The sequence below is a fragment of the Malaclemys terrapin genome, chromosome 3, assembly GCF_027887155.1.
Source record: "Malaclemys terrapin pileata isolate rMalTer1 chromosome 3, rMalTer1.hap1, whole genome shotgun sequence".
NCBI lineage: Eukaryota > Metazoa > Chordata > Testudines > Emydidae > Malaclemys > Malaclemys terrapin.
The window spans coordinates 76,737,326-76,759,343 of NC_071507.1; the positions used below are offsets into that span (position 1 = coordinate 76,737,326).

A 22,018-nucleotide genomic window follows, 5' to 3' on the forward strand; every position below is an offset into this window, starting at 1 on the left:
ACCACGTGGCTGGTATCAGGGAAGATCCCTGCTAGCCAAACGCGAAAAGCTCAGGGCTAATTCCCTCCCCCCCTGCGCTTGGCTAAACGCAGGGAAGGATTTCTTTTCAGCCACAGGCAAACAGCCCAGTAGGAACGGCCACATCTGTCCCCTTAATTAAATTCCTGTATTTCAACCAGGTTACCATGAGCGATATCACTCTCCTGAGGATTACACAGCGAGATAAAGAACGGATGTTGCTTGAATGCCAGCAAACACCGGGACCATACGCTGCCAGGCTTTGTCATGCAATGTTACCAGATTACTTGCTACTAGCATGGCGTGGTCAAGTGTCCTACCACGGAGGACGGAATAAGGCTGCACTGCCCAGAAACCTTGTGGCAAGGCTTTTGGAGTACCTCCAGGAGAGCTTCATGGAGATGTCCCTGGAGGATTTCCGCTCCATCCCCAGACACATTAACAGACTTTTCCAGTAGCTGTACTGGCCGTGAATGCATCCCAAGTCCTCAGGGCAAAGTAATCATTAAAAAACGCTTGCTTTTAAACCATGTTTTATATTTTAAAAGGTAAATTCACCTGAGGTCCCTTCTATTGGGTCATGATCTTGGATGCTGGCTTGGGAGGGTACTTCAGTCAGGCTGAGAAAAAGATCCTGGCTGTTGGAGAGAATGGAGTTCTGGGTGTTCTCCGCAAGCTCGTCCTCCTCGTCCTCCTCTTCCCCGTCCGCAGAGTCCTCAGGTGTAGCTGATGAGATTACCCCCGCCTCGGAATCCACGGTCAGAGGTGGGGTAGTGGTGGCGGCCCCCCCTAGAACTGCATGCAGCTTGGTGTAGAAGCGGCATGTCCGCGGCTCTGACCTGGAGCGACCGTTTGCCTCCTTTGTTTTTTGATAGGCTTGTCTGAGCTCCTTGACTTTCACGCTGCACTGATCTGAGTCCCTATTGGGGCCTCTCTCCATCATGCCCTTGGAGATTTTTTCAAAAGTTTTGGCATTTCGTCTTTTCAAACAAAGTTCTGCTAGCACTGAATCCTCTCCCCATATAGCGATCAGATCCAATACCTCCCGTACGGTCCATGCTGGTGCTCTTTTTCGATTATCGGCCTGCATGGTTACCTGTGTGGATGAGCTATCTGTGATCACCTGTGCTCTCCACGCTGGGCAAACAGGAAATAAAATTCAAATGTTCGCGGGGCTTTTCTTGTCTACCTGGCCAGTGCATCCGAGTTCAGATTGCTGTCCAGAGCGGTCACAATGGTGCATTGTGGGATAGCTCCCGGAGGCCAATACCATCGAATTGCGGCCACATTAACCCTAATTCAAAATGACAATATCGATTTTGGCACTACTCCGCTCGTCGGGGTGGAGTACAGAAATCGATTTTAAGAGCCCTTTATTTTGAAATAAATGGCTTTGTTGTGTGGACGGGTGCAGGGTTAATTCGATTTAACGCTGCTAAATCCGAATTAAAGTCATAGTGTAGACCAGGCCAAAAAGCAGCAGCTTTCAACTGGATCCTGGCATAAATAAGGAGACAGTGGAATTGACAGGATTGGGTAGTGTGGAAGTGTTTCTTTGTACTAGAGAGAAAGAAGAACATAATTTTGCATATTCTGAAATCAGACAACTAGGATGTGGGGAAGCAATCGTCTAAAAGAGACTAATAGAAATGTTCATCCATCCTAACCAGTAGAGATAGTGTAGCAGTGTTCACAAGCAATGGTGCAAAGGTGGTGGGTGATATGTAGACTTGGAGATGCAAGATGCAGCATTTGTGAACAAGGATGATATTTGCTGTCAAAACTTTAAGTAAGGGAACAGTTGTTTGATGGTGCTTCTTTTGCTCTGAAGTGATTCTGACATTTAGCTGCCTGGTAAAGAAATCAAATAAATTTGTGGATTCATTTAGTCAAAACAGCCAGTGTGGTGCCAGTGAAGAACATAAAGGTGTCAGATGGTATGTAATTTGATTGTCAGTGGCTTAAAAGTGATAGTTAAGTTAGGTGAGAGGTCAACAGTCAGGAGATTGAAGACTGCAGTGATCTGAGAAGTTAGCCTCGTAGGATCCCTTACTGGAGCCAAAGAAAGAAATGCTTAATAGAAAGAGCTGAATGCTGCAGACTGCCCCATATTACAAGGCTTCATGCAGTTAAAGTCACAATGAATTACAGAGAGGCAGCAGCTGCTCCATAGTTAAGGCTGAAGCCAGCTTTCCATTCTAAGCATGATTTTCAAACCTACCCCTTAAAGGAAAAAAAAAACAAAACAAAAAACAAACAAACAAACAAAAAAAAACGATTCCCTGATATTTCATGTACTGTATCATCCCACTATAGACTCTCTGGAAAGTTTGGTATAAAGTCATTCAGAAGTTTGTGTTGTAGTTTTATTTCACTCATACATTGTTGTTCATTAAGTTTTTTGGCTAGATCTCGCTGATTTGAAGTTTCTGTGAACCACATTCTATTAAGGAGTCTTAGCCTTTCCTAAATTTTAAGATGGTATCTGCAGGTTTTGTGATAACATTTCAGGATGTTATCACAATAATAAAAAAATGTGTGTGTGTCTATATGCACAAAAAGTATACTACACATTTTAAAGTTATACATTTTAATGTACTTCTCAAAACATGGATGGCCCATGGGTAGATGCTCATGAAGCGTGGAAAAGAGTAGCTGACAGGAACTAGACAAAGTGTATGTGGGTCTGAAGTGAACGAATGTGATGAAGCCACCTGGGCACAAGTAGTATTGGGAAATGGGAAAAGGAAGCCACATGGAAGAGAGAGGTTTTCTCAGAAGGAATGTGGCCTATTCCTGCATTGCTTCAGTACTTCACTGGAATCCCTGCACTGCTTGAGGGGCCTACAGGAACAATCACTGATTAAGTTAAACATTTAAAATCCAAGGATGTTGATAGAGCTAATACAGCCTTTGTTAACTTTGAATGGAAACAAATATTGTTTCAGAAAACAAGAATACTGCCATGCTTTTATATCATCACAGGAAAATGGAAAAGAAAATAAAGATTACGCTTCAGATGTGCTGTCTCTGAAGGTAGGCAAATACACAGTTCAGGTCACCCAACCAAACTTTACTCTGTCCCTAAATGCCACCCTCAGAACAACCAGAAACAGACTTCTTTATCCACACAGTGCATAGGAACTAGGACTGTTGATTAATCACAGTTAACTTACGTGATTAACTAAAAAAAAAAAAAAAAAATTTACTGCGATTAAAAAATTGAGATAAATCGCAGTTTTAATCTCACTGCTAAACAATAGAATACCAATAGAAATTTATTAAATATTTTGGATGTTTTTCTACATTTTCAAATATATTGATTTCAATTACAACATAGAATACAAAATGTAAAGTGCTCACTTTTATCATTTTTACCGTGCAAATATTTGTAATAAAAAATATAAAGAAATAGTATTTTTCAATTCACCTCATACAAGTACTGTAGTGCAATTTCTTTATCATGAAAAAGCAATTTACAAATGTAGAGTTTTTTGGTTACATAATTGCACTCAAAACCAAAACAATGTAAAACTTTAGAGCCTACAAGTCCACTCAGTACTACTACTTGTTCAGCCAATCGCTAAGACAAACAAGTTTGTTTACATTTATGGGAGCTAATGTTACCCACTTCTCATTTACAATGTCACCTTAAAGTGAGAACAGGTGTTTGCATAGCACTTTTGTAGCCGGCATTGCAAGGTACAGTATTTACATGCCAGATATGCTAAACAGTCATATGCCCCTTCATGCTTCAGCCACCATTCCAGAGGACATGCTTCCATACTGATGCATGTTAAAAAAAAAAAAAAAAGTTTAATTAAATGTGTGACTGAACTCCTTGGGGAGAACTGTATGTCACCTGCTCTGTTTTACCTGCATTCTGCCATATATTGTGTATTACAGCAGTCTCTGATGATGACCCAGCACATGTTCGTTTTAAGAATTTCACTGCAAATTTGACAAAACGCAAAGAAGGTACCAATGTGAGATTTCTAAAGATAGCTACATCACTTGACCCAAGGTTTAAGAATCTGAAGTGCCTTCCAAAATCTGAGAGGGACGAGGTGTAGAGCTTGCTTTCAGAAGTCTTATAAAAACAACACTCTGATGAGGAACTTACAGAACCCGAACCACCAAAAAAGAAAATCAATCTTCTGCCAGAGGCATCGGACTCAGATGATGAAAATGAACATGCTTCGGTCTGAACTGTTTTAGATTGTTATTGAGCAGAAACAGTCATCAGCATGGATGCATGTCCTCAGAATGGTGGTCGAAGCCTGAAGGGACATATGAATCTTTACCACATCTGACACAAATATCTTACGACCCTGGTTACAACAGTGACCTGCGAATGCCTGTTCTCACTTTCAGGTGACACTAAAGAAAAAGCAGGCAGCATTATCTCCTGTAAATGTACACAAACTTGTTTGAGCAATTGGCTGAACAATAAGTAGGACTGAGTGAATTTATGTTTTACATTGTTTTATTTTTGAATACTTGTAGGTGAACTGAAAAATAAAATAAATAGTATTACAGTGCAAATATTTGCAATAAAAATATAAAGTGAGCACTGTACACTTTGTATTCTGTTTTGTAATTGAAATCAGTATATTTGAAACTGTAGCAAACATCCAAAATATTTAAATAAATGGTATTCTATTATTGCTTAACAGTGCGATTAATTTTTTTAATCGCTTGACAGGCCTAACAAGAACCTCAATATTGAAGTACAGGAGTATGGTCACTAATGAAATCAACGTATGGACTGGCTGGATAAGAGTGTCAGAAATAAGAGTTGGAGAATTTATCTTGTCAGATAATATTTGGCGAGAAGCAGCTTTTATACCTTAGATGTAGTTAATTTAGAAAAAAAAATGCACTGCAGACTAGATTTCTGAAAAGAATGTTTGACTTGACAGAGCCACATGGTGGGGGCACACAGCCAGACACTGAGGGTTCCTGACATGTAGTCAGAAGTGACACCTGCCAGGAACTGAATATTAGGTGGAAGAACCCTGATCCCTGGTTCAGTGCGTCTGACTAGGGTGTGCTGGTAACCATCCATCTCTGCACTGAGAGGCAACATGATCATCATCTAGATGCTTTGCTCAAAACTGGCACACAACAAACAACTGATTAGTTATTGAAGACTTCATACAGCCGTTGGCTTGTGATTTTGACATGGGAAATATCAAGCAATAAATGGCCCTTTCCCAACCCACTGTGCTTAATGATTTGCAGAGCAATTGGCTAGTTTCTCAGACAGGTCACTGAAAGTGCTGTGTTAAGGGATCGAGAGGAGGACAGTGATAGCTGTTCAATTACAACCTTTAAAGATAAACAGGTTAAATACACATTTTGGAGAAACACGTTACACACAAAAAAGTAACATTTTGAGTAATGTTAATAAGCAGATGTTTTCCTTTTTATGAACATTAAATTCACAAGGCTGCAAGGCATAGGAAACTACTTTCCAACAAGCCAAGCCACCTTCGGCAAAAAATAAATGGAAGAGTTCGGGATTTATCAGTATTCGATGCTATCTAAACTAAGGGAATCCGTCATCTGTATCTCTTATAGTTTTAAAAATACCTCCTCTTTTAACCAATAAAGAGAAAGTGACTGGTACCTGTATTTTATCGTCTGGAACATTCAGCCAGTGATTAAAGGCCTGTGACAGTTTGGTTCTCACTTGTTTACCTGTTAAAAAAAGGTTTAAATATTGAGGAAGGAAATTCCATAAGATCAAATAGACAAAAAGTCAAATACCTGTACAATAATTCCATGCCTCTATTTCTAACAATTACCACCCACCACTATAAGAACAACTGGTTCAATAAGAACAAAAGTTGATCAGTAACAATGTCCCCAATGAGTTTTGACTTAAGTTGGCAGATTATAGTAGCTTAAGTACTGCTGGAAGTGGGAAAAGGTGGACGGCTTCCATAACATATAGAATAAGCAGCATCTTGCTTAGTCATATCAGTGGCCTTACGTTAAACATCTATGGTGCTATCTAGAAACAATGCTACACTACATATTGCTATCAGTTACAGTAAGTTATATTTAGACATCGCTGTAATTAAATTGGTAAAACAGTTTATAGTTGACCATGGTGGATGAAGGGCAGACTGAAAGTCTGTAGTTTATATAAATCTGACAGCAACTGACAAATTTTATAAACCTAAATTTGTCAACATTAAGGACTTTTTTGGGATATGTAACAAGAGTTATAAAACAAGGTTTCAGAGTCAGATCAATCATTTAACTATCAAACATCTTTTCTGCTAGTGCACAGATCTCATGTTTTATTTATTGATCATCCCTTTATTTGCAGCTGGTCCTCCCACAATATACCAGTCTTATTTTTCTCCTGGGCTAACTGCCATCATAGTAGTCTGTATTCCACTCAGGACAACAAAAGTGGAATTTGACTTATTTCCGTTTCTGCATCGCATTGGAAATCCACTAACTAGTTCAATGAGGTTCGTTGGCAACAGAAAGGTAAGCAACTGGGCAGCAGAAATAGTCTGACAGAGCCAATACCAAAGAGATCCTTAATAGACATTTTGAACAGAAGGGAAATTTTTTTAAGAAGTTTTATAAAACTATTTGTTCTGGAAATCGCTCCCAAAAACCACTAATAGTAATATTTGATTCTCAGAATTAATTAACCAAAATAGGGCAAGCAATCACCTTTTTCTGAGAAAGATGAAAGACAGAAGATTTAGAGTCCAAATTTCACTTTTAGAGGAGCTAAGCTAATAATCATTCTAACATCTGTTTCAACACAAAGTAGGAAAAATTAAATTTTAATTAGTTTAATGCATATTAATATGCATATACCTATATATTTTTGGAATGAATAGCAACTGCCAGTTCAATTAGGGAGAACACTAAAACAGATATCTTAATACGAACATATAGTTCAGGTTATCCTGAGCTCAGCTTCCTGATGGAACAATTTCAAAATCATATTAAGTCAAGCATCTCTGTAAATACAGCTCTTACTAAGAGTTCCTGGGAAAATAGCTTTATACAAACCACAAAGCTGGGCATGCCAGAGTCAGGTTTCAGACTGTTTTTACCCTATTCCTTGCAGAGCAAAATTAAAGAACTTGAAACAGATTAATTTCACATGACTAAATTAGTTTTGGGGACAATGACCAACCTCTGAGCATCCTGCAAGTGTTTTAAAGTTTGACTGTTTAAGTTAAAGATTTCAGAGTGATAGCTGTGTTAGTCTGTGAATCTGTAGTTTTAAGAATGCTTGATAGAGATCTTGTAGGTGTTTGTCTCTGTCTGAGGGATTGGAGCAAATACTCACCTGCTGAAGTGAAAAAACAGATTGACAGAGCCAGAAGAATACCTACTCCAGGACAGGCCCAACAAAGAAAGTAACAGAACGCCACTAGCCATCACCTTCAGCCCCCAACTAAAACCTCTCCAGCGCATCATCGAGGATCTACAACCTATCCTAAAGGATGATCCCTCACTCTCACAGATCTTGGGAGACAGGCCAGTCCTCGCTTACAGAAACCCCCCAACCTGAAGCAAATACTCACCAGCAACCATACACCACACAACAAAAACACTAACCCAGGAACCTATCCCTGCAACAAAACCCGTTGCCAACTCTGTCTACATATCTATTCAAGGGACGTCATCATAGGACCTAATCACATCAGCCACACCATCAGAGGCTTGTTCACCTGCACATCTACCAACGTGATATATGCCATCATGTGCCAGCAATGCCCCTTTGCCATGTACACTGGCCAAACCGGACAGTCTCTATGCAAAAGAATAAATGGACACAAATCAGACGTCAAGAATTATAACATTCAAAAACCAGTCGGAGAACACTTCAACCTCCCTGGGAACTCAATTACAGACCTAAAAGTCGCAATTCTCCAACAAAAAAGCTTCAAAACAGACTCCAACGAGAAACTGCAGAACTGGAATTAATTTGCAAATTGGATACCATTAAATAAGGCTTGAATAAAAACTGGGAGTGGATGGGTCATTACACAAAGTAAAAACTATTTCCCCATGCTAATTTTTCCCCTACTGTTACTCAAACCTTCTTGTCAACTGTTTGAAATGGGCCATCCTGATTATCATTACAAAAGTTTTTTTTCCTCCTGCTGATAATAAACCACCTTAATTGATTAGTCTCATTAGAGTTGGTATGGCAACACTCATTTTTTCATGTTGTGTGTGTGTGTGTGTGTATATATATATATATATATATATATATATATATATATATATAATCATAATCTCTTCCTACTATATTTTCCACTGCATGCATCCGATGAAGTGGGTTCTAGCCCACGAAAGCTTATGCTCAAATAAATTTGTTAGTCTCTAAGGTGCCACAAGTACTCCTTGTTCTTTAAGTTAAAGAGCGTCTCTCCAACTGCTCTGTGAAGGACCTACCCAGACCAGGGAGTATGAACAGCATGGGGCACTGGGAATTTGCACATGAGGGGGTCAAAGCCTCTTGCTGTGCATGCACTCCCAGGAGGAAAAGATCAGCCACCCCTTTCTTTAAAGACCCAGCTGCTCTTGGCTCTTTTACTCCCATGGAAGATGGGAGGATGTTGGGTATGACAAAGTTCACTGTGCCTACCAGCCCTCCCAGGCTAGCCTGTGCTGGTGGGGGGGCGATCTCAGTTGTCTTCCCAGCAGGCAGAGGGCAATCTGTGCTGTCTTTTCAGCTTATCTGCTCCAGGTCACAGATTTTGTGGGGGAGTTGGTCTGAGGATCCCTACAGCATGCCTCTTCCAAACTCAACTCACATGGTCCAAGTTTCCTTAAGGGAACAGGGTAAGCAACCCTGCTTCCCTGTCTCAGCCTAGCTACTCCCACAGTCCTCTCTCTTCAGGAGACTAGGAATCCCCATTACCTCCTGTCCCCTGCTCCTTCACACACACACAAGGAATCAGGTCCCTTCCAGTCCTCACTCTGCCTCTTCTCTGCTGGGGGAGACCAGTGAGGGGTGCTGCCTCCCCTTCCCCACCTGGCTGTTTCATGGATTTATTTTTTTTTTTTTTAATTCAGAGGAGAGAGGCTTCTACTTTCCCCTCCAAATCCACTGTCTCTTGGCTTCTTGACCTGTTCTGTGGTAGGGGTCTTACTCAAGGTAATCTACCCGTCAGGGGGGTTTGCTCTCCTCCAAACTATCTCTGGAACCTGTTGATGAGCACAGGGGTAAAGCACTAAACATAGTGCCCCATATCCATGTTGAGGGTTCTAGGGAGCAAAGAGAGGAGTTCTCTCTCCATCCTGTGCAAAGATACGGGAAAGTAAACGTCCTTCTGGTCCCAAACTTCAAAACAGCAGCAGCTAAAAGCTACCATGGTACTCACACTGCAGAACCTGAAGAATAGCATACAGATGAGTTTCCTTCAGAGCAGTTCACAAAAGTAATCATCTTTCATATTGAAATAGGAACATTTACAAGTTAATCGAAAGGTCTGAAATCCATTTGAGGGCTTCAGGAGATGCTATAGCTCCTGTAAATGAAAAGGTGAGGCACTTGGTTCACAGTGTTTGACAGTTTGGAGGTCTCCGCATTCATGCTGTGGCAAATACTTGATTCTTCTTTAGTGCATCAGGTGCACGCAATCCATGTAACATCCCAATAAGGCTGATAGTCATCCATTGTCTTTAGCAGAGCAAGAAACCACGAGAGATTTAAAGAAACCAGGATCATCTTCATGATGTATGTTATTTATGTCAGAGCCTGCCCATTGCATCTGCCAGGGTTGAAGTTGATAACAGAAGAGCTTCTCTAGATGCTCTGAATGGTCAGAGGGGCTTAAGACAAGTGTGAGGCAGGTGAAAAAAAGTGTGAGGTCATGGAGTGGGAGCTGTGGTTAGTAACAGCTTTCTTGTACTTATGCAACATATTCCTCTCTCACTGGCTGGTTGGAGGAAGGATGTTTGTGAGGACTGGAAACCAAGGCAGTACAATGGACTTCAGGGTACCAGTTACAAGTCTGAGACATTTAGTTGGATATCAACCAGGTCTCTATGCAAGCTTTTTCCCTGAACAGGTACACAGTACTTAGTCATGGAATAAACTGATCCCTTGGGAGGCCAATGTACAGACTCTGCTTTTTGCCAACCTGACTGCTGATGGAAATGGAACGTTCTGTCCAAAAACACTGACCTAGTGCATCAAAACATCTGGTTGCACTGAAGAGGTTGGATCGCTTCAGCAGAGCCCCTTATGCCAGATAGTGTCACAGGCTGATGACAAGTTGCAGCTGTTTTAAGCTTCTGCTGAAAGCTGGCCTCAATATGTGTAGTCAGTGCAAACAACTGGTCACAGCAGCTTTGCCCTGCCCTGAAACCTGCCTATGCTGGAGGAACCATAATCTGCCTAGCCAGGATTGCTCGCGCCAGTAATTTCTCTCTCCTCTGTACAACATACATAGGGCAATAGCTTTCGGGGTTATTGAATGGTTTTCCAGGTGTGACATTGTGTAATTAAAATATAATCATCCAAATCATTATTTCTACCATTGTTATATACTTGCAACGAATCTTATGAAGAGTGTAACACGTGGCCAGAAAGGGTTAAGCATCCTGCAGGCTAATTAACCCAGAGTCAGCCTGTAGAAACATGTTAGAAATGGTAATTAAGGCTACTCAGGGCTAGATAGGCTAGAACTTTGAAATGCAAACCTGTATTGTTAAAGAATGAGAGGTTATAACTAATTGTGTGTATCTTAGAGGATAGCCATGTAAACAGACATTTTCTGTCTGTCACTATCATTATTAATTCAGAAATCAAAAGGGAATATTAACATTTAGATGAATCTTGGGTGAAATAAGTCATTGTCTATATGTTTCTTTGAAGTTTGTAATAGACTGTAATGAATAAATTGCCCTATGTTAATTTGTGTAACTAATTACTGGTGGTGTTCAGGAAACAGAAAGTTACATCAAAAACTTATTGTTTACCGAGGACTGTATGGGTAAACAGGCTGCTAGAAAACTGTATAAAAAGACCTATGGGTCCTGATCCTGTCATCTCACATTTGCTTGAGGCTTCAATGCAGGAGAATCTTAAGATACAAGATTGAGATCCCAGTGCTGACTAGTCTGCCCTGAATATGATATTGGACATTGGACTATAACCTATGGACTAAAATCTACAAGAACTCTTTGCAACTATAAAGCTTACCATCTCTGCTATAAATCTGAACCTCAACAACTGAACTCATGTCTGTATGTATATTGATCTTTTAACCATACTCTCTTCTTTTTAAATAAATGTTAGTTTACTTAATAGTAATTGGCTATAAGCATGTATTTGGATAACATCTGGAATATTTATTAACCTGGGAGATAATGTGTCTGATCCTTTGGGATTGGTAGAACCTTTTCTTTTATATGGTGAAATAAGATTCTCAAAATCATCATATTTGACTTGGGTACCTGGCTGGAGGCCCGAGGCTGGATTACTTCAAGGGAACTGTGTTGCTGGCTTTTGGGCAGCCAGTGAGGTAATAAAGAAACTGTTTTGTGCTGGCTTGGTAAATTTAAACATAGAAAATATCCACCAGTTTTGGGGATTATCTTACTCATTCTTTGCAGATCACCCTAATTGAGTGACCTCAGCTGCCTTCTCTCCCCACCCCCCCCACGACCCCAGTCACACCAGGTTTTAAAATGGCAATGACCTTGGTGGTGATGGGGGACTTCAACTACCCAGATATCTGTTGGGAAAATAACACAGCAGGGCTCAGATTATCCAACAGGTTCTTGGAATGTATTGGAAACAATTTTTTATTTTAGAAAGTGGAGAAAGCTACTAGGGGAGAGGCTGTTCAAGATTTGTTTTCGACCAAATAGGGAGGAACTGGTTGAGAATTTGAAACCCAAAATGGAAGACAGCTAGCATAGGCGCCGACTTCTCCTCTTTCCCCTGGGTGCTCGACCCCCCACCTCTGCCTCTGGCTCCACCCCCACGCCATCCCTTCCACGAGGCCCACCCCTGCCCTGCCTCTTCCCACTCCTTCAACACCCCCATTCCAGCCCCTTCCCAACTCTGCCCCCTCCCTGCCAGTATTCCAAACCCTTTCCCAAATCCCCGCCCTGCCTCCTCCCCTGAGCGCGCCACGTTCCTGCTCCTCCCCCCAACCCCCCGAGCATGCTAAGCGCCGCCAAACAGGCCGGGAGGGCAACGCTGGGAGGTAGGCGGGGGAGCAGGGATGCGGCACGCTCGGGGAGGGGGAGAAGGTAGGGCCGAGGGAAGGGGAGCTTGGCTGCTGGTGGGTGCAGAGCACCCACTAATTTTTTCCCATTGGTGCTCCAGCCCTGGAGCACCCACGGAGTCAGTGCTTATGGCAGCTAGGGTGCAAGTGATCATAAAATGATAGAGTTCAAGATTCTAAAGAATGGTAGGAGGAAAAGAGCCCAATAAAGATAATGGATTTCAAAAAGGCAGACTCCAGGATTTGGTAAGTAAGATCCCATAGAAAGCAAGTCTAAGGGTGAAGCCTGTTCAAGAGAGTTGGCAGTTTTTCAAAGAGACATTATTAAGAGCACAAGAGCAAACTATCCCAATGCATAGGAAAGATAGGAAGTATGGCAAGAGACAACCCTGGCTTAACCAGGAGATTTTCAATGATCTTAAAACTCAAAAAACAAACCAAAAAAAGTCCTACAAAAAGTGGAAACTAGGTCAAATTACAAACGATGACTATAAACAAATAAGTGTGTAGGGACAAAATTAGAAAGGCCGAGGCACAAAACGAGATTAAACTAGCTAGAGACAAAGGGTAACAAGAAAACACTCTACAAATGCATGAGAAGCAAGAGCAAGACCCAGGGCAGGCCCATTACTCAATGAGAGGGAGAAAACAGTAACAGAAAGTGTGGAAATATCAGAAGTACTAAATGACTTCATTTCAGTTTTCACCAAAAGGTTAGTAGTGCCTGGACATCTAACATAGTGAATGACAGTGAAAATGAAGAATCAGTTAAAATATGGAAAGAACAAGTTAAAAATTACTTAGACAAATTAGATGTCTTCAGGTCACCAGGACCTGCTTAAATACATCCTAAAATACTTAAGGAGCTGATTGAGGAGATATGACCATTAGTGATTATCTTCGAAAAGTCAGGAAAGACAGGAGAGATTCCAGAGGACTGGAAAAGAGCAAATAAACTACCAATTTATAAAAAAAAGGAAATAAGGACAACCCGGGGAATTATGGACCCCAGTCAGTTTATTTCAGTATCCGGAAAGGTAATGGAGCAAATAATTAAGCAATTTGCAAACACCTAGAAGATAATAAGGTGATAAGTAACAGTCAGCATGGATTTGTCAAGAAAAAAAAAAAAAAAAAAAAAAGTCAAACCAACCCAATAGCTTTCTTTGACAGGTTAACAAGCCTTGTGGATGGGGGAAGCAGTAGATGTGGCACATCTTGACTTTAGTAAGGCTTTTGATACTGTCTCGCATGACCTCATAAACACACTAGGGAAATACAACTAAGATGGAGCTACGAGAAGGTCGTAGGGTCCCGCAGAATTCTTTTCAATATCTTCATCATTGGTTTAGATAATGGCATAGAGAGTACAATTAAAGTTTATGGACGATACCAAGCTGAAGTAAACAGGATGAAATTCAATAAAGACAAATGCAACTTACTCCACTCAGGAAAGAACAAATCAGTTGCATACATACAAAATGGGAAATTAGGAAGGAGTACTGCAGAAAGGGATCTGGGGTTCATAGTGGATCACAAGCTAAATAGGAGTCAACAGTGTAATATGTGTAAAAAAAGCAAACATGCTGGGATGTATTAGCAGGAGTGTTGTAAGCAAGACACGAGGAGTAATTCTTCTGCTCTACTCCACACTGATTAGGCCTCAACAGGAGTACTGTGTTAAGTTCTGAGGGCCACCTTTCAGGAAAGTTTTGGACAAATTGGAGACAGTCCAGAGAAGAGCAACAAAAATGATTAAAAGTCTAGAAAACATCACCTATGAGGGAAGATTGAAAAAAAAAAAATGGGTTTGTTTAGTCTGGAGAAGAAAAGAAGGGACATGATAACAGTTTTCAAGTACATAAAAGGTTGTTACAAAGAGGAAGGAGGTAAATTGATCTTGTTAACCTCTAAGGATAGGACAAGAAGCAATGGGGCTTAAATTGAAGCAAGGGTGGTTTAGGTTGGACATAAGGAAAAAAAAACTTCCCGTCAGGGTAATTAACCACTGAAACAAACTGCCTAGGGAGGTTGTGCAATCTCCATCATTTGAGATTTCTAAGAGCAGGTTAGACAAATGCCTGTCAGGGATGGTCTAGATAATATTTAGTCCTGCCATGAGTGCAGGGGACTCGCTTAGATGACCTCTCAAGGTCCTTTCCAGTCCTACGATTCTATGATTGTCACGAAGCTGTTGGGAGTTTGCTGGTGGTGATGACTACAGTAAGTAGCGCTGCCATCCAGTTTGCAAGTATCTAAGGAAGTCTGGAAGAATGCCATCAATGCCAGCATCAATCTCAGTTCTTGTAAAGGATTGACAGACTTGACAAACGGGCACTTCGTGGGCAGAATTCCGTAAGAGGTGTTTTTGCCTCTTTTTGTTTTGTCAGCTTATAATAATTTCTGAATTAGGTGGCTAGCAATGCTGCTAACAGTGACTTGCAGTATGCACACATGTAATGGCACCACTTCACAGAAGGGTCCACACTTTACAGCTTGAGTACATGAAGTCTGTGGCCTCCACTGTTGCTGTCCATTGTTGTCATCTTGTAGACCGGGTGCCCAACCTACGACCCACCAGAGCATGGTGGGCCCGTAGCCTGCTTCAATGCAATATACTAAAAAGGAGATTTATTAGCATTAGATTTACTGCACTAAAATGCATTGGTGACCTCCCAGAAAACACCATCCTAGCCACCATGGATGTAGAGGCTCTCTACACAAACATCCCACACACAGATGGAATACAAGCTGTCAGGAACAGTATCCCTGATGATGCCACAGCACAACTGGTTGCTGAGCTCTGTGACTTTATCCTCACACACAATTATTTCAAATTTGGTGACAATATATACCTCCAGGCCAGTGGCACCGCTATGGGCACCCACATGGTACCAACATTTTTATGGCTGACCTGGAACAATGCTTCCTCAGCTCTCGTCCACTCATGCCCCTTCTCTACCTATGCTACATTGATGACATCTTCATCATCTGGACCCACTGGAAGGAGACTCTGGAAGAATTCCACCACGATTTCAACATCTTCCACCCCACCATCAACATCAGCTTGGACCAATCTACATGGGAGGTCCACTTCCTAGACACCACGGTACAAATAAGCGACAGTCACATTAACATCACCCTATACTGAAAACCCACCAACCGCTATGCCTACCTTCATGCCTCCAGCTTCCATCCTGGACACACCACATGATCCATCGTCTATAGCCAAGCGCTGAGGTACAACTGCATTTGCTCCAACCCCTCAGACAGAGACCAACATCTACAAGATCTTCACCAAGCACTCTCAAAACTATGATACCCGCACGAGGAAATAAGGAAACAAATCAACAGAGACAGAAGTGTACCCAGAAGCCTCCTGCTGCAAGACAAGCCCAAGAAAGAAACCAACAGAACTCCACTGGCCGTTACCTACAGTCCTCAGCTAAAACCTCTCCAAAGCATCATCAGTGATCTACAACCCATCCTGGACAATGATCTCTCGCTTTCAGAGGACTTGGGAGGCAGGCCAGTCCTCACCCACAGACAACCCCATGTTTATATCATTTTAGTTTACATAGGTGTAAATAGAAACAACCTACGTACAGTATTGTTTATCTAAATATATATGAAACAAGTTTAACTTAAAATATAAATCAGTACAGGTGACTTTAAATCTTATTAAAATATGTAGAATCTGTTTGGTCCACACAAGGTTGTGCTTAGGTTTACGTGGCCCTCTTGTGTAATAAAATTGGGCACCACTGTTGTAGACTCCATCATCAATTCCAGGAGAGCTGTGGCTAAGTCCAGGTCACCAGTAGCTTCATATACCCTTAGGAGCGTTTTGCTCTCTCAACTCCATGATGGCATAAAGAAGTTCCTGTAACCAAGGGTGATATTCTTCTTTGAAGCTTCAATAATAAGCTTTGTAAAAGAGTCAAAGTTTTTGGAATTTGGTGGTATGCTACTGATGTTTTTTTTTGAGACGCTGGTAATAACAGGGAGTTTGAGGACAATGTATGCCACCACTGGCCAGTGCTGACTGTGCGGAAAGTAGTCCAGGACAGTTTGAGAGGCAATAAGTGATGATCTGCTGGAGTCAATGGACACAAAATGTAAGTCGGGTGTCTATTCTTTTTTCTTTTAGGCTGAATGGAAGGTACCCTTTTGTTTTGCATTGAACAGCTCAGTGAGCTGTTCACCTGCAGCACTGTTTGTTGAATAACCCCATGCTATATGGTGGCTATTAAAATTGCCAGGGTACACAGATGTCTTATGATTGATATTATGATTAAGAGTAAAGTCATCATGCTAATGCACAAGATGAAGTGCAATAGACTAGAAACAAGACAATGAAACCATGCACAAATTAAAAAAATGAGAGTCACCTACCTCTCATTATAAGCTATTTCTGTGTTCACTGTAACAGCTGTAGGTACACACTTAAGTGCAAATACAATTTTCAAATTGGTCCTCAGTCACATTAAGAGGACTCTAGTTATAACAAACTTATTTGTACCACTCAACAAATGGGACAAGCAAGCACATTTCAGCTATGTGCTGTAAGTTTTCACATTTCCTGATAAACGAGCTAAGAGTTCTCCAACAAGGTGCTTTAATTTTCTAAGAGATTTTCTTGGAGCAGATCAAACTAAACAGCTGCTGGGGGAAAAAACAAACCAAAACACACCACCAAGTCTGCAGTTTCAAGATACTGACTATATCCTACAGCTGTGTACATTTAGTGAACAGTGTTGTCTGCTGGTTAAGTATTTCAATACTTCTATGGGGAGGACTATTCAAAGGTAATATTGCACTTAAGTAATTTTACTGCAGTGCTGTTAGACACCTACTATACCAAACCCATAGCAACATTGTTTACTTTGCTTACTCCTTAGTGAATTACATGCCAACAGAGAGAATAGTTGGTTTTAATGCATTAGGCAGCTACTTCTGCTGTTATAAGCAGGTTTCCTAAAAATCAGCTTACAGAACATTTAATGTTCAATAACTGATTTAATCATGAGATATACAGCTCTGCATTAGTATGAAATCTAGATGGACCACTACATTATATGAAGAATTTAGCATATTTTAGTCACTTGTCCTAGACAAGTATTTGAATTGTTAGACTAGTCTACCCTAAACAGTAAGGCTGTCTAGACACTGTATTCAAGGAGAAAGAGAACACCATCTGTACAGAAAAGCATTCATCTTTCCCTTTATTTGCACAGATTTCCTGTGACCCATTTTTTGAAAAAACACCATTGCATCTCTCCATCTTGCTGTTCTAAGGAGTCAGTAAAGTCAGGGATACTGGCATAGTTTAGTTACGTGTACTTGCTCCATTTCCCTATTTTTGAAAAATGCTGACAGCTATAGCATAAAGGCAAGGAACGAAAAGCCTCTGAAAGGCCATACTAATATAACTCAAGTTTATGCACAACAGCATGCCACTACCTTGTCCAGGCAGGAGGCAAGCAATCAAATAGAGGAAAAGAGACAGACATTGAAGGAAAACATACAGATAGAAAACTGACAGGTCTGAAACAGATGTCTTAAAGGGCACTGGGAATTTATTTCAGGGAGAGTGAAAGGAAAAGGAGAGTAGTTTTAGATTTTAAAGTCTTTACCAGATGTGTTCAGTCTTAAAAAAAAAAAAAAAAATCAGCACTGTGTATTATTACTGCTCTGTCAGTCACTCTGGGAAAAGCCAGACACCAGAGCGATTATATAGTTCAAGGCATATTGTGGTCTACTCTTCAGAGTAGAAAGAGCTTATTATAAGGCAAGGCAGACCACAGTACATTTACAGCCGTACAATTCCTGGTTAAAATCAGCTTGTTGCCATCAGAACACTACCAGCCACCTAATTTTATTTGAAAAATCAAAAGGCATTATTAATACTTAAACAAGTAGAAGTTCTGGATAGGAAGACCACTCTTCCAATTTTATTATTTTAAATACAAGTATTTTAAATAAGAGAAAGCTAGCTAGCTTAAATAAAAATCAAACATATGAAACATGCAATATTTGAATCACCATCACTACTATAACAAGTTAGGGCACAGTAGGAATAAAACCATAGCATTAAGAAAGGAGGATTAAGTTTTCCAGGTACTAGTCTAATAATTGGATGCCCATTTCGCTCTCATTTTCTATGGGTTTCCCACATCATCTTTTAGGGTAGATGTAGATCTCTTTCACAATATGGTTGGCATTTCATAATTCTTGCTCCTCAGGCCTCCAACCCCCATCTTCCTCTTCCTAGAGGATCATGAGTTATATTGCTAATGTGTGGATAGTTGTAGCACTTCAGCAACTTTCATACGACTTTGAAGAGGACAACTGAACAACACCCCCACCCAGAATTTTCCCTACTGTTCTTAAGAATTAAGCCTACAAAACAACTCTTAAAAAGCAGATTTCTCCACTAACTGAGGTAGCTACCCAGGGCCATGGCCTGGTTGCATAAGGAGCATCTATAGGATTCTTCTCCTTGCATTTGGTTCAAGTCAGCAACAGCATTAAAAAAAAATTAACAACTCCATTCTTTTATAACAGCAATCTAGAGATAAACTTAGTATTATATACAAATATACAACTAAGTTGGTGTATGGAAATCCCTAAAGCTGTATTGACAAGTCCTGCTACTAGTCACTTTCTTCAAACTTAGTGACATTGATCACATGGTGGTTGATGTTTTTCTACTGTGTCCTTTCTTTTTACTTGCTAGTATCAGTTAAAGTCTTTCATCTCATGTTTATCTACAAATTTCCACTTTTCTTACATTTAGATGCATGACCTGTTTATAAATTTTCCTATCAAAACTCTACATAATAAACTTTTCTCCTTCCTTATTTTAATATCTTAATTTTGATATTAACTTTGGCTATTGTTAAAGGGATTTCTCCCTTCATAAGTAGTCAAAAGTTTGTCTCTATGCATCCATCAACTTTCCATCTTTTCATTAACATAGCTATTTCCTCTAAGCTAGCTAGAGATTACTTTATATAGAATGGAGAGTAATCTTTTGTATTTCACAGAGGTAGTGAATAGTTTTTCAAATTCTATCAGTTTTCTGCTTAGGTTTGCCTTTTTGCATGGGTGGGTTGGCAAATTTCTCAATTATTAGTATTGATATATTGGAATTTTGGTGAGTTGTGTATCATCAAGCAATCAAAATGTGTGGTTTCAAAACAGTCGGCCAAGTTGATATACCTATAAGTTCCTAAACATCAAAACTTCCCAGGCTTTTGCTGGGGTTAAATTCCATATTATCTACTATGAGCAATGGCTTAGCTTTCTAAATAAGTTATCCCAAGTTTCTACTATTGCTTTCATAAAAGGGTGATTATACATTGATTCTGGCCTATAAAAGATTTCTTTAACCAGGGAATCGGGTAAATTTGATCCCTCAAAATGAAATCATTCTGTGTCTACCTGCTGCTTATTAGGGTTTGGCATTAGCTAGTACATTAGGTTTCTAATCTGACTAGCTTTATAAATGGCGCTTAATGTTTGATAGCGTCAATAGTTTTTGCCATGGTCTCTGTAAACTACACTGCTTAACCCTGGATTTCTTATTTACTCAATTTAGTTTAATCAGAAACTGCCCAGAACTAGAACCAGAGGTGTTTGGAAAAGGATGTTAATTTAAGGTAAGATATTCATCTTAACTGATGCAATTTTGCCTAGCTATGAAATTTTGTATTTTGACCAATTTTCCAGATACATCTTGATACCCTTAAATCAATGGAGCATAATTATTATAAGTCTTACTAGCTTTTAGGAATGTGTATTCCCAGGTATCTTACAGAAATAGTTACCAATTTGTATTTGTAATTCTCTTTTATATCTTTCCATAGATCAGGGCACACACTTACGTACAGGAGTTCTGATTTGCCAGTTTTTTTAAATCCTGATGTTCTGCCAAATGTTAAGATTTCCTCTTGAAACTCTAGTAGCATTAATACCATCTGCATAAAGTTAACTTGTGTTCCCTATGGTAATTTCATTTATATTAGGATTATTTCTGACCAGTTAGATGAATGACTCCATTACCATGGCATAAAGAGGTGAATAATGACATCCTTGGTGTGTGCGCGCACGCCTCAAAAAAAGGGAAAATGTTATGATAAATATCCAGTTACTCTTACAGTAGACTATCGGTTGGAAAGTAAGACCAATCGAAATTTGAGGCCTAAACCAAAGCATTATTTACTTACAAAAAAGAACATTAACTAGCATACCAACTATTGCTCTGCAATGTTGAAGATTTAACAGATGGTGAAATAAATTCTAAGACTGTTAGATCAATAGGTCTTTTAATCCTAGTTCTGTGTAATGCCAGGTTTATTATAGTACTAAAACATCAGGGTGTCTTTTTAATTTAATAAATGCATTGTGATTGAGACATAGCCACAGGCAGACCACCAAACACAACTAGAAGCTTATATTAACAGTTCACTTCCTCTCATGTCTTAATGTTCTAAAAGTTATTTATAGTATTTTTTTTCCTCAACATACTACAGGAGATTTTAGCAGAAAGTATAAATGCAACATGCCTGTTTTCCACACTAGTCTTAACATTATTTAATATTGTAGTACTTATTACATCACACATCTTCAATGCACTATTATGTATCTCTATAGTTCTGAGAGTCAACTGTCAACCCTCTCCCTCAAAAACAGACAGGTTCTCACAGGTACACCAACTCCTTCCAATATTTGTATTAAACACACATTATACCAAAAATCAAGCAGCGGGGCTACAGAGGGAAGTGAAAATGTAAGAATTTGTGGACTAGAACCTGGGATGGCTGACGTTCCACTGTGCTATTAGGAGGTCATGTGGAGCCACTGCCAGGGAGCACTATGGATCACAGATGCCAGAGAAAGTATCACCCAAGGAACTCAGGAGTGACAATACCTTACAGCTCTCCGATTGGCCAAATGACCTATTTAATCTTGGAGGGCGCCTGAGGAAGTTGTCTGGGCAACCACACAGACTTTTGGCTTGCTGCATCTTCAAAGCTCACTTCATCCCCGACCCCAGGTTGACTATGAAACGGACTCTTGCCTCCTGACTCCAAACTGGTTCTACCTCTAATTGGCATATGACTCGGATCCTGGCTTACTGAACCTGGCTCTAGCAATTCCTCTGACTCCTGCTCACCGACTACCAACCCTCATGTGTGGATCCCAGCCGAGCTGTAACTGCTAGGCCAGACTTCCTATGTCCCAGTCTTCTACAGAATGCAATTTCAAACTCAACACATCCTGTTGGCTGTATCCACTCTAAGCTTTTTCTGAAAATCACCCAACTCTACTGGTAATAAGGATCAGAAATTAGTGTGAAGTGGCCATTAATACTGGTGAATAAAAAACACTCCAAAAAAGGTGACCAATATATTCTAGTGCTTCTGCTGTGGCTCATCCCGGTGGAGAAGATCCAATGCAAGATTTTCAGGTATGGCTCACTGCAAACAAGATCATAGTGTTTTCAGGAACTAGGTAACTTTCATACCAAGAAAGAGCAATTAGAGGCCAGGGTAACATGTAGTTTTCTCTCACATATGCAGCTTCTACACAGTCATGCTTAGCAAGAATTCCCTGTTGACAATGCAATTTTCACCATTTCTTTCTTAATAATGAATGGTAACCAACTTGGCACCATCTACACAACTTCCAACTTATTGTTCCAAAAGAAAGTTAAAAGCTCCTAGGCTAAGCATACACTGCTAGACAGAGCTGGAGAG

At 40.2% G+C, this 22,018-nt stretch overlaps 2 protein-coding genes across 5 annotated transcripts in view; both read right to left on the minus strand.

The window, feature by feature from the left end:
* TBCE (tubulin folding cofactor E) overlaps window positions 1-5,699 on the minus strand; it is a 91,682-nt gene extending 85,983 nt beyond the window's left edge. The window contains exon 1 of the mRNA XM_054022324.1: window positions 5,651-5,699. The gene's annotated coding sequence lies outside the window, so the exon portion shown is untranslated. The remainder of the gene's footprint in view (window positions 1-5,650) is intronic.
* GGPS1 (geranylgeranyl diphosphate synthase 1) overlaps window positions 1-22,018 on the minus strand; it is a 58,956-nt gene that overhangs the window by 4,185 nt on the left and 32,753 nt on the right. For all 4 annotated transcript variants that reach the window (XM_054022332.1, XM_054022330.1, XM_054022333.1 and 1 more), the window contains one exon: window positions 5,651-5,721. In XM_054022332.1, the coding sequence (XP_053878307.1) occupies window positions 5,651-5,721 (71 nt within the window). The remainder of the gene's footprint in view (window positions 1-5,650; window positions 5,722-22,018) is intronic.